This window comes from Martes martes, assembly GCF_963455335.1.
Source record: "Martes martes genome assembly, chromosome: 11".
Lineage (NCBI taxonomy): Eukaryota > Metazoa > Chordata > Mammalia > Carnivora > Mustelidae > Martes > Martes martes.
This window is the reverse complement of record NC_137899.1, coordinates 22,187,042-22,200,321: the sequence shown is the minus strand read 5'-3', so window position 1 is coordinate 22,200,321 and position 13,280 is coordinate 22,187,042. Positions and strand designations below refer to the sequence as shown.

General features: G+C 39.8%; 1 protein-coding gene across 5 annotated transcripts in view; it reads right to left on the bottom strand.

Moving 5' to 3' along the window:
- SRPK2 (SRSF protein kinase 2) overlaps window positions 1–13,280 on the bottom strand; it is a gene marked incomplete at its 5' end in the record, with an annotated part of 240,730 nt that overhangs the window by 34,085 nt on the left and 193,365 nt on the right. For all 5 annotated transcript variants that reach the window (XM_080817911.1, XM_080817912.1, XM_080817915.1 and 2 more), the window contains 4 exons: window positions 5,251–5,357; window positions 8,496–8,583; window positions 8,779–8,866; window positions 9,555–9,663. In XM_080817911.1, coding sequence (XP_080674037.1) covers window positions 5,251–5,357; window positions 8,496–8,583; window positions 8,779–8,866; window positions 9,555–9,663 — 392 coding nt within the window. The remainder of the gene's footprint in view (window positions 1–5,250; window positions 5,358–8,495; window positions 8,584–8,778; window positions 8,867–9,554; window positions 9,664–13,280) is intronic.

The following is a 13,280-nucleotide window of genomic DNA, read 5'->3' as shown; positions in this document are numbered from 1 at the left end:
AAAAAGAGGGGTGTCAAACAGTACTGTCAATGCTAGTGACAATTACGGTTATAGAAAAGAGTAGTAAGAATTCTTTTAAAAATATATTTTATTTATTTGTCAGAGAGAAAGGGAGAGAGACACAGAGAGCAAGCACAAGCAGGGGGAGCAGCAGGCAGAGGGAGAAGCAGACTCCCTGTGTAGCAATATCAATGCAGGACTCAATCCCAAGACCTTGGGATCGTGACCCGAGCTAAAGGCAGCCGCTTCACAGACTGAGCCACCCAGGAATCCCAAAAGAGTAATAAAAATTTAAAAATCCAGAGCTACAAGCTGCAACTGCTAGTTTTTCCAGTACTATAGCAAAGTCACCAAAATCAGGGCCTTGCCCTTACCAAGAGGCCACTTCCTTTCACATTCCTATAAAGGGTAATGAACTAAACCGTAAGGTTTTAAAAAGTAAAATGTCAGTTACCCCCTTCAACATACAAGCAAGTCAAAGCCAGGCCGAGAGGAGAGCAGCATGTAAAGAAGCCGCACCTTCCACGCTCCACGGTGAACACGGCCAACATGAGCACCTGTCTCTTCTGGATGCAGAAGAGCAAGGCAGGAACCAGACCTCACTATAGCCGATTTCAAAAGCAGCATGGAAAGCTGGGGGTGAACAGACTAACACAAGCCTCCACGCCGGAGCCAGAGCAGCCTGGGAGAGGCCGCACAGAGCTTGCCAGACACCACCAGCACGGGCCTCTCCCCACCAGCACAAGCCACCAGGACTACACGAGGACAGCTCAGAACTGACCAACAGACTGACAACAGTGCATGGGAAACCCTGAAAAGGCAGATGATTCAATTATGTCATTACTTTTTAAATACGAACTAGGGATAATGCTGGTCTACAAGCCCATAAATCACAGAAAGTGAGCCATTTTATAGAATAAAAAGAGGAACGTATACTGCTTTCATTTAAGGAAAGAGCATATCAAAAACATTCTTTGACCACCTCTGGCACGAGGGAAGCTCCAAAGAGACACAGGATTCACAGAGAACTCGTAACTCCAGAAGTCCGCATGCAGGTGGGAACACACTGGCTGCTTCACGCTGGTCACCACGCCAGATGCTTAATCCACAGTCCCTCCATGTTAACTCCACAAATTACCTATTACCATCCCAGCTTTACAAAGGAGAAAACAGGCTCACAGAGGCTACATCATCAGAAAAGGGTCACAAAACAGTACGTGCCAAAGGTATAATGTGAAGTGAGGTCTACTGGCAAGGCACCTAGCAGGGGCACCTTACCCTATCCCAGTGGTTTTCTCCCAAGAGGGAATTCCGCCTCCTCAGGAACACCCAACAAAGTTGAGAGACCTTTAAAACCATCACAGCTGGGGTGTGGTGGCTGATACAGGCATCTAGTTGGTTGAGGGTAGGGGATGCTGGTGAAGATCCTACAAGACAGATCCCTACAACAAAGAACTGTCCAGTCCAAAATGTGAGTAGTGCCAGGGCTACAGGGCTGGGGCTACGGGGTTGGGGCCCATGAAGTAAGATGCTGTGATCATCGGGAAAGGCCCAAATGGAGGTGCAGGTAGACTGAGGCGGCAACAAAGAGCATTCCTAACCAGGGCAGTGTGGGAAGCCTTCATCATGGAAACAGGCTGAGTCTTTCAAAGCATGGGTAGAAAAGAAAGGGTGGTATTTTCGGCAGCCTAAGACAAGAAATGATCAAAGATGCACAGCTAAAAAATGGCCAGGTGAGTACTTCCTCTAAAATACGTACAAAATGAAACTAGTAAAAATTCATGAATAAAAACTCAGGTAAATCCACATGTATTTATAAATGCTTGGGCATCTTTGAACATTCATAAGAGACTGGTAACTTGGTTGACTCTGGGTGAGAAACTGGGTGCCGGAAGGACGTAACCATTTAGAACACTTACATGCATTGCCTATTTAAAAGATTTTTAATGAGAAAACATTTACCTGCCAGGAGATAAAAGCTGAATCGGGATTTGCAAGGGGGAAATATGGGCTAATACCAGATGGCAGAAAACCTTAAATAGTTTCATAGGAAGAATAGTGATTTAACTTTTACTGGACATTAGGCCAAGTACAATTCTAAAGGTACCCTACGCTGCTTGGCAAATGCTAAAGGTAAAACCTCCATAGCCAAACACTCTGGGTACAAATGCCCATTCCATAGCTTACTACTTTTTTAAGTCACTTCCTGACTGGGGGCAAGTTACTTAAACTCTTCACACCTCCATTCCTCTTCTGTAAAATCAGAAGGGTAAAAATACCTATTTCATAGAGTTACTGTGAAGAGTCAACGGATTAAAATTTGCCAAGTACTTACAATGTTGCCTGGCACACACTAAGTAGCACTGAATAAAAATCTGTGATAATTAATAGTAGCATCCCTTTACATGTAACAATAATCGTGCAAGGAAGGTAACTTTATTATTCCCATTTTATTCATGATGAACTTGTGGCTTAAGGAGGTTAAGGAACTTAGCTCAAGTTCCAAGCTAGAAAAGGGTACATCTTGACACCAAAACCTGAGTTCGTTCTCCTGCCACATGTAGCTTCCTGAAAGCAAACGTTAAGCTTCAGACAACATGCACTGGAAAGCCACTAAAGGTTTTGGAGTGAAGCAAAGTTTTGTTTTGGAAGGTAATTGCCAATGGAAAGGAGATAAAAACTGGCACAGGGAAATGGAGTAGGGATGCGCAGGCCTCTAGGAGAGTCGAGAGAAGCCCATGAAAAGGTACTGGCTGGAGGTGCTAAGGGTCTGAACTAAGGACAGTGGTGCTGGAAAGGGAAAGATCAGGAGTAAAAGGCACAGCACAGGAGGAAAGGAGGGCCAGGTGACCAGTGAAGCATGCCAAGTGACAGACGATGGGGGACTGGAATGGGGTCAGCCATACCTGACTTCGAAGACAAGGGAGGCCACATAGTGACAGAGTATTAGAAAGCTGGTCTACCTTGTCTGTTCTGGGAAGCACTGAAACTGTGAGGTCTATTAATAAAGGATTGTCCCGCTATTACCTAGGAGTCAAAAGTATTGAATCCATAGGTTGAATCTAAAGAAATGAAGGGAATTCCAGGTGATATAGATTATTAACTGGATAGATAACAATTTACTACTTTGAAAGTTACAAGTTTAGGGAAAGAACTCCAGAATCGACATCTTTCTTACATAAAATTAAAGGTGGGGTCACACTAAAAGCAAAACTTCTAAATATTGCCTATAATAACTAAGTACAGAAAATGAAAATTTCACTTTGAATGTTTTCTAGACCAATAAAACGCTGTAAGAGCTCTCAGTCCGCAAAGCTCAGTGTATGTGAATTACACACTCATTAAAATCATTTGCTCATTTGTCAAAGATCCATGAAAATTTCATTAAACTCCAAGAATTTCATATTTAGATTTACAGACTCTTTCACTTGCTGAGAAAGGCCACATTTTGTTTCCCCGTTCAGGAACACAAAATAAGTATCAGCCACTAATCTGCAAAGTCATGTCCTTCCAGTGCCCAGCGTGAGCTGTGCTGTGGTCAGTGACCTCAGGCAGCCATAGACAGCTTTCAAAGTACCAGGTTCCAAGGGATGACAGACCTAAGTGAAATAGACGTGAGCTGGGGTTTCTCAAATTATTTGCTTTTTGTTAGAATCTGTAAATCTTAATATTTTCAGGATTTATCAAGATGTAATTAAGACATTTTTTCAGAGTTTTAACAAGATGACTTTCTAGAGTTCAGAGTTGCCACTAATAGCTATAAATACTAAAGTGTCATTTAGGGATCAAAAAATTCCAATAAAGGTTAATTGCCATCGTTAAAGGGAAATTATTTTTTGGTTTGAGATTATTAGCCATGTTAAAATAATAAGTTAAATTGCTACTATCTAAAATCTAGAAGGGAACAGACAGTATTATTAATCCAGAGCTGTCCACAAGTCCACAAAGGGCATGTGCGTGTACCTAACATAATATTGTGCACAGAACAGGATTTCCCTGGATAAGCCAAGGCAAAGCGCCTCTCTCTGGCCTCTCCATTCACAGGACATCTATAATGCTAAAAGACAAGCTGCCAATTTGCAACGCAAAGAAACAAAGATAGATGACAACATTCAGGCTGACTAAACAATGCTACCTATATACAATTTCAAAAGCAAAATCCAAGATGCTTTCACAAACCAATTTAAGCTCCAAAATCTTCATAAAATAGGTTTAAAAACCTAGTCCTGTGCATGTATGCAAATACCATCTGCGGAAGGTTCTTTTGTAGGCGCCCAGCACTTGAATTCACAATTCTTTAATTGTGAATCATTCCCTGATTCTTTTCCTGTGTAAGAATTGTAGATGGAGGCCTGTGTTTGGGTCTAGAAAACACAGAAACCTAGGTCTAGAAACCTCCGCCGCCCCAACCCCAAGCACTAGCTTAAGCTCTGGGCCTCAACGGGCAAGGGATGGGCGCCAAATCACCTAGCCCCTTTCTTGAGCAAACCAAGTAAACCCCCTGATATACCACTTACTCTGCAGAATTGTCCATGGCAATTGTCCATGATACCAGAACAGGTAATTCAGAATAAGTCGTATCCACAACTTTCCTAATGTAGGCTATAAGGGCAATGAGGAATACAGACTGATGTATTCCATGCAGAAAACTGAATCTGGTAAATTTTCTAATTAGGAAATCTTCCACATGTGTAGACTTTCATTCTATCAATCTTTGCTGGAACATCATCCCTGAACCAGACCCCAGCTAAAGGTTTCCTTCTGTCCAGGCAACTGAAGAGAGTACAAATCTAACATAATACTCCATATATAACCTCAACATTCCTTATATTATCTTTCATTTAGCCTCCATCCAAAGAGACATAGAAATAGTAAAAGAACACAAATCATCTATTTCTTCTGAATTATTTTCTAAGGAACTAAGTGGGACATTTCACAGTAATGATATTAGATAAAACAATGTCTTAGTACGCCATATCACTTACCTTAAAAAAAGGTCAGTACACCAAAAGAAGAGCATGCCTGACATTTACATACTGCCCTCTGTACAGGTCAGAATGGCAGATGACTAAATAACTATAAAGTTGACATAATAAGTTCAACATTTTATGCACCGTACTATACACGTATGTATTTATGAAACAGGGATTATATTTATACGAGTGTGTGTGTGTATTTAAGAACAGGAGCTTTTGTTGAAAGTCGAGCCAGTTAGGAACTAGAGGATGGGGACTGCCCTCACATCCTCACCTGCCGAATGATACTCTTCACACAACGAACTGGGAGGCCTTGGTAGTTGGATTTGATGATCCACTTGAGGAGATGGTGGCCGAGTACTTCGAAAACCATGCAGACATCTGGGACATGGTAAAGGATCATCCAGATACATTTCCTGGAGTGATGCAATTACTCAAAGCAGCAATTTTGTGGCACTTGGCAATTTTTTCTTTATAAAATACAACATCATGGGCACCTGGGTGACATAGTCGGTTAAGTGTCTGACCCTTGGTTGCGTTCAGGTCATGATCTCAGGGTTGTGAGATCGAGCCCCACATGGGGCTCCATGCTCAGCACGGAAACTGCTTGGGATTTTTCCTCTTCCTCTCCATCCCGTTCTGCCCCTCCCCCTGCTTGTGCATACCTGCACTCTCTCTCTTAAAAAACAAAAACAAAAACAAAAACCACTTTAAAATGCAATGTTACTGGGTGCCTGGGTGGCTCAGTGGGTTAAGCCTCTGCCTTAAACTCAGGTCATGATCTCAGGGTCCTGGGATTGAGACCCACATCAGGTTCTCTGCTCAGCGGGGAGCCTGCTTCCCCCTCTCTCTCTGCCTGCTGCTCTGCCTACTTGTGATTTCTCTGTCAAATAAATAGATAAAGTCTTTATAATTAAAAAAAAATTGCAATGTTACTACTATCAATAATAGTGGTTATGTGCTGTTTCTCACCAAAATAAATAGATCTAACATTTCCTAAGTACTTACATCTTCTATGTTTCTCAATGTATGATCGTCAAACAATGTGCCTAGCCCTACACAGAAGTGGCCACAGTGAACCCAGGAGCTGGAAGAGCTTTCTGGCATCACACAGTCCCAAGGTGGCCTGGCCATGATGTAAACCCAAACCTCCCTGCACTCTTGCTCATTTCAACACCCCCTCCCTGATCATCAGTCGTAATGAAAGTAAGCAAGGCTGAAACTTCATAAAAACTAACTGGGGGGAACCCAAAAAACTCTGTCTTTAAGCAATCAAGGAGGACACCTAATTCCAATCCATGAAACATTTTATAAAATAGAAATTTAAAAAACACAGTGAAGATACTTAATCTTTTCCTTCAATGGTATCTTTCATTGCAGAACCAGATCAACTTGAATATTCTAGGCAGTTTTCAATAACATAGGATCACAATATAAGACATGGCACTTAAGACCCACTTACAGGGGCACCTATGTGGCTCAGCTGGTTAAGTGACTGACTTTGGCTCAGGTTATGATCCTGGAGTCCCAGGATCAAGTCCAGCATCCAGCTCCCTGCTCAGAAGGGAGTCTGCTTCTCCCTCTGACCCTCCCTGCTTTCATGCTCTCTCTCTCCCTCTCCCATTCTCTCAAATAAATAAATAAAATAAATTTTTAAAAAGATCCACTTAAAAGAATTAAATCTATGGAATCTGAGGTGTTGTGTTTCTTGTTGTTTTAAAGATTTTATTTATTTATTTGATAGAGAAAGACACACCGAGAGAGGGAACACAAGCAGAGGGAGTAGGAGAGGGAGAAGCAGGCTTCCCACCAAGCAGGGAGCCTGATATGGGACTCGATCCCAGAACCCTGAGATCATGACCCGAGCCGAAGGCAGGCGCCCAACGACTGAGCCACCCAGGCACTCCTCTTGTTTCTTTTTTTTTCAAATAGAAATCTAGTCCGCTGCAGACTTTCCGGGACTGTGACCCACCCAAGTCCATCATACAAACATATTCATGTTATTCATACAGGAAGATTCAAAATGGCTCTGAAACTTCTTGAGAGTACATTGTTCATCCCTGGAAGCCTACAGATAGACTATTAAAGCAGGTTAGTTGATTTAGTATTTTCTACAATATCTGGATCTACCAAATCACATCATCACAATTACTGCTGCTTTAAATACTTTCAATGAAAATTAAAAAAAGAAAACATTTCTACAGTGGAGAACATTATAGACTTATGCATAGGTAATCTAAAGCCAGAAGTTTCTTACTATTTCCCGAATCATTATAAAAAAAGGCAAACTAAGGATTAGCATTAGTAAAAGACAGAGAATCATAGGCCAAGATTTCTAAATTATGACCTAAATCTTCTTCAAAGCACTGACAACCTGGATTATAATGGTTTCCTAGCATCTTATTTAATGGTAAAAACAGCCATTGGAATATATATACTCCGAACACTCCATTTACCTATATATCAGGTAGTTTCTCCAAAGAAATCCTGTCAGCTATTCCAATAAGCCGCTTTACAGAATTGATCCAAAGAAGAGGGGCCGCCCTGCCTGCCCATAAACAAACAGATTCAGCAGGAGACTGGTCAGAGGACCGGCTCTTTCTGTCTGTGGAGGTGGGGTGGGGGGGCTGGCTCCTCAGTGACTCGGTTGGCTGAGCGTGTGACTCTTGACTTTGGATGAGGTCGTGATCTCAGGGTCTTGAGATGGAGCCCTACATCGGGCTCCGTGCTCAGTGGGGAGTCCTGCATGAAATTCTCTCTCCGTCCCCCCTCACTCTTAAACTCTCTCAAAACATAAATAAATCTTTTCTTTTCTTTTTTTCTTCAAGTAGGGAAAAATGCACTCAGCAACTAGCAAAAATAATCTTGAGGCAAAGGTCAAGGTGACATTAGCAGGCATTAGTACTTACACTAGTAGCCTCTAGTCCAATCTCTAGAGGAAATACAGAACCTTCCTCAGACATACAGGGTATGAAGGAAGTGGCTCCCCAAGGATTAAAGCTTAGGAGATACAGAAACAGGGTGCCATTCTGGGATCTGAAGTGGGGGAAGGCTTTGTCCTTGGGCTTCTGGAGTTTGACCAGGTCAAATACTGAAATGATGGATCTGATCCAAACATGGTAAGACGACGACCCTGGCTATTGACACACTGATCTTTTGCTCCCTGTAGTCTGTAAAGATGACGATAACCCATCTTTCTCTGCTCTCCCCTTACACACATGTAAGGCCCTCCCTAGCTTGGTAGTGAAGGTAGAGGGGCTGTCTGTAAAGAGCCCAGTACCTGTGCAGTAAGGATGCTTCAGATGTTACACAACCTCAGAGAGATGACACCAGACACGAAATGGACTGGTGGCAGTTGGGGAATTTTTTTGGCATACCATTTTATAACAATCTGCAATGATATTAGAGGCTTTATGTGGACACTGATACAGCAAACAGAAGTTTAAATAAGCTTATACTATTTCCATATTTTAAAAGTAAAAAGTCATTAGGAAGAAAAGGAACTGTCAATAAGGATACGTATTCCATTCATGCCTGAAATCTTGAAGTCATCGATTAACTGTACTACCATGTCTTTATTTGGGTCAGTGGGATCACTTTCTCGAACCTATGGAAAGAAAAATGAATTCAAGAACAGAACCATTTAGGACTGAAAGTTGTTTCCATTATAACCAACCAAAAACACTTTAGCAAAAGTGATGTTTTTAAAAATAAAAGATTCAGTATTTGAACATAAAAATCCCTCTGTAAAATTTTAAGTCATTAATTCTTCTTGCATTATTCACATTTTTGCCATACTTACACATTTGAGCAATTTTATTTCATCCAAGGCTGTCTCTGTATAATGCTGGGCACTTTTTACAACTTTCATTGCAACAAATCTTTTCCCCCTTAAAAAAAAATTTAACATTATCAGCAGAAGTTATCATTATAATAAAATCGATTCAATAAATAGAAACTTCTAATAACCTTCCCTTTAAAATAGTACTTTTCAAACTGTGTGGCCACAATTAAGCAATAGGCTAATGGATCAAAACAATTTTTTTTCCTTTGTTTGTTTTTACCTAATAAAAGTAAGGTGGACTAGAAAAATGTCAGAGTTCATCATACGGATTAAGGGTAATTCTTATTTTATAATACCTGTGTTTTATTACACACACATACACACCATCTGTGTGTGTGTGCTGGGTAGGAGCTCAGTTTCAAACTATGGGGTCATGACTTTTTTACAAAAAAGTCAGAAACCACAGGTTTTAAAGGCCTATACATTATTATTTTACATGTGAATATTTTTCTGATGCGGATGAATTACCACAAGAACAATATGTCTGACATAATGCTATTTCAATGAATAAGCTTCAGATATAAAAGCAGAAAAAGTTAATATATTAAGATAACACAAAAGTGAACTTCTTACAGGGGGCAAGAGCATGCAGGGTGGTGTCTAGCTGGGTGAGGCAGGCCTCTGCTAAGTACTATACATACCACAACAGAAGTAGGTGTGCTCCTCAGCCATACCTGATGATAAAGGTTGAACTAGACCAGAAATCAAATCCACAAATGACAAAGTACACTTACTGCATATCCCAGCACAGCCAGACGGTGGAGAAGTGTCCCCATCCTAGCTTCCTAATGACATGGTATCGGCCATTGAAGAGGTCTCCAATTTTCACTGGATGGTAGCCACCTTTTATAAAAAAAAATTTTTTTAATTTCAAAGAAATAGTAATAAAATCTCTTCCTTTGTGTCAGTTTTTCTTCAAGATTTTATTTATTTTTAAATAATCTTTATATCCAACCTAGGGCTTGAACTCAAGACCCCGAGATCAAGACTTACATGCTCTGTTGACAGAGCCAACCAGGTACCCCCTTCAGTCAGATCTTGATATCATTTAAGAAAGCTCTAAACAATAAAATCAGATCAAAGTATGTTTAATAATTAAACATTTTTCTCAAAAATATCTTTCATCAAGACAAAAATGTCCTTTGCCTTCCTATTATGCTTTCTGTTCATTCTGATTTAACTCAGAAAGACAACAAGCCATTCAGTACTCCGTAACAATAATTTCGGGTTTATATTTAGGTCTAGGTATACATAATATGCACACACCAGCTCGCCACCTTTCCACAAGTCATCGTCTTCTCTTTTAAGCAATAAATTCAACACAAATCTTTTTGGGTCAGTAGAACATAACTCAACAAAATAAAGGATGTGTACTTTACCTCGTTTTGCATACACCAATAGTTTATGGTGTATGCAATAGTTATAGTTTATAGGAATCATATAACGTACAGCAGTTTACCCTCCAACAGAGCTTGCTCCTCTCCCCATACTTCCTCCAACCTCAAAAGCCCTGCTGAGAAACAGGCTGGAGAGAGAGAGGACACCCTGTTGAGGCAGATACTTGAGAAAGGTAAGGGTGCTTTCATAGATGTCTGGCATTAAAAGACCTTTACTTTGCATTTGGAAGTAAAATAAGCAGGCTAAAGAGTAACGTGTAGAATATGATACCATTTTTGTGAAACACACAAGGAAAAATCTAGGAAGATAAGATGTTAGCAACAGGGGTGCCTGGGTGGCTCAGTGGGTTAAAGCCTCTGCCTTCAGCTCAGGTCATGATCTCAGGGTCCTGGGATGGAGCCCTGCATGGGGCTCTCTGCTCAGCAGGGAGCCTGCCTCCCCCTCTCTCTCTGCCTACCTCTCTGCCTACTTGTAATCTCTGTCAAATAAATAAATAAAATCTTTAAAAATAAGGTTAAAAAAAAAGATGTTGGCAACAAACATCTCTGGGTATAAAATTACTTTTATTCTTTTTTATCTATCTTAATATTTTTTACTAAAACAAACAAGGCTTTCCTACTTCTTATTCTTTTAACATCTGCTTTTTTATTGCAATGTTGTTATCTCTAATTTTTTAAATCTACAGAATTCTTACAAATCACTCAAGAAAGACTTGGATAGTTGGTGTTCAGAGGCTCAAAGCAGGTGCAGAAGTATTCAAGCCACATCTTTTAACATATCTCAGTATCTTTCAGAGGGCTTGGAATAAACTTCAAATAACACTACGAATGTTTATGAATTTTTAAACTATTACTCAATGGAATTAGTGAAGCAGGAATCTGACCAGATACTGAGTTTCTTACTCTCCTCCCACTATATCAACATTTCTAGATCTTAATATCAAAGTCTTTAACAATATTCTGGGTAAAAGATATGAGCTAAAAAATAATAAATTAAGAATATGGCAAATTATTAAATGGATGAAAAGGTGGTGACTAAACTCACTGTAGTAATCATTTCACAATAAATACATATGTCAAGTCATATTAAGCTTATACAGTGCCGAATTATTAAATACATCTCAATAAAATTGGAAGAAAAAAATGGTTAAACTAAAATTGAACTGGGCTCTGAGTTTACAATATAAGTTTTGAACCATTAAAAGTAACACTGGAAAGGAGGAGGAAAAGACCTACAAATTTCTAAGTACAAATTAGGGGCACTGTGCTAGGCACTTTATTTTCAAAACCAGGTTCCAAGAAAGGAAAGGAAACTACAATATGGTGCAGGCATTCCATGGTGGGGGTGGGAAGAGGAAGGGAGGAGAAGTCCTTTTGGGAAATCCGAAGTTCTGCAAAGCAAAGCAGATTTCCTGACCAAGGGGTTCAAAGAACCCAATTTTTTAACACACAGTGGGACCTCGAAGAGAAAAGAGCAAGCTGCAAATCCCAGACATATTTGCTCATGAAATGATTTCTTCAAAAACAAAGAAAGAAAGAAACAAACAAAAAAAAAAAACCACCAAGTCACATTTCACAACACAAAGTATTTAGGAAATACCGAGGTCTATGTCATTTCTTACAATCACCCCACAAAGCCGATAGTGTGATTTCTATACTGCTGAAGTGGGCACAAGTCTCAGAGACAGTAAGTAAGAGGGTCAGGGCTGGACATTGGGTCAGATTCCGAAGTCCATGCTCTGTCTACCAGGAAGAAATGTATTTCGTTTTTAACAACTGCAGGACTCTTTCCTGGTCTTAGTATTTGGGGAACACTTAAGAGCTTAATTAAAAGCTATTTACTACTTAATTGCATATTATTCCCAATATTAAAGTCTCTAAATTTAAAGTAATTGAATTATGCATAAAGAGAAGAAATTTGTATCATTATGGTATGTTTCAGACTTGGATTCTCCAACAACCAGAAGAGCACTAGTTCCTATATAATCACAGCGTAAGCACAGCCACTCCTTTTCTCAATAAGACTCTGAAAGTTGAACAAAAGAAATTACTAGTTTAGTCCAGGTATCTCAGGAGTCCACAGATGAGCTAAGAATGATGTACCTAGCAGAGGATTAAAAATAATAATAATAATAATATACCTAAAAGCAGACCAACTAAAACAAGATGGGGTAAAGAAGCAATTTTTTAATACAAATATAAAAACAACAAAAAATACTAAACACTTATCCTTTTATTTTGAAAATATGACAGAATTTCAAACCTGTATTCCATATATTCTCCTACCCTAACTACCAAACCCATAGGAAAAAAGTCTCTTCTGACCATTTTTCAACCTCTTCCCATAGAAGGGTAAGTAATATTCATGCTGCCAGAAGGTAGACTATGACTCCCCCTAACAAACCACACCAACCTGCCCAACCACCCACAGAAGTAGAGAAAAAGGACACTCCAGTAACTCTCCCAATTAATTCTCCAATTCCTTGAGATCAGCTAACAGTGTGCACCACAACCACTACTAGCAATGGACACTCCATGGTTGACAATACTGTCTAGCACACAAGGAATCTTAAGAACAGTCACAGAAGAGGTAAGGACATCTCCTGCTGCTGTTTAACCAAGGCACTACAGGAATTTATCAACAGTGCTACCCACAGATCCTGCTCATGGCATCAAGCAGAGTACCAGAAAGGATCAAGCACCTGAGAATTACCATGCCTTGGGGTTTAGCTGACACACTTGTACTTCAATATTTGTATTATTCAATATAAAAACCATGCACTTATCACTTAGAAGTTTATCTCTGATTATTAAAAAATAAATACTAGATTGGATTACAAATACTAGAGAATAAAAATTGTTAAGTAATTAAATTCACATGCTGATTTCTTCTTCAACTCCTATCCCTCCAGTACATTGAAGAAAACTGTAGCTAAAGCTCTACTCCAACTACCAAGGCTCCAAAGAAGGCAATTCTAAAACTATCCTTCTTAGCTGTGCTAGAAATTGTTAGCCAAAGATAAAGACTACTCTCTTTCCCTTGCTGAGCCAAAAATAGGGTCA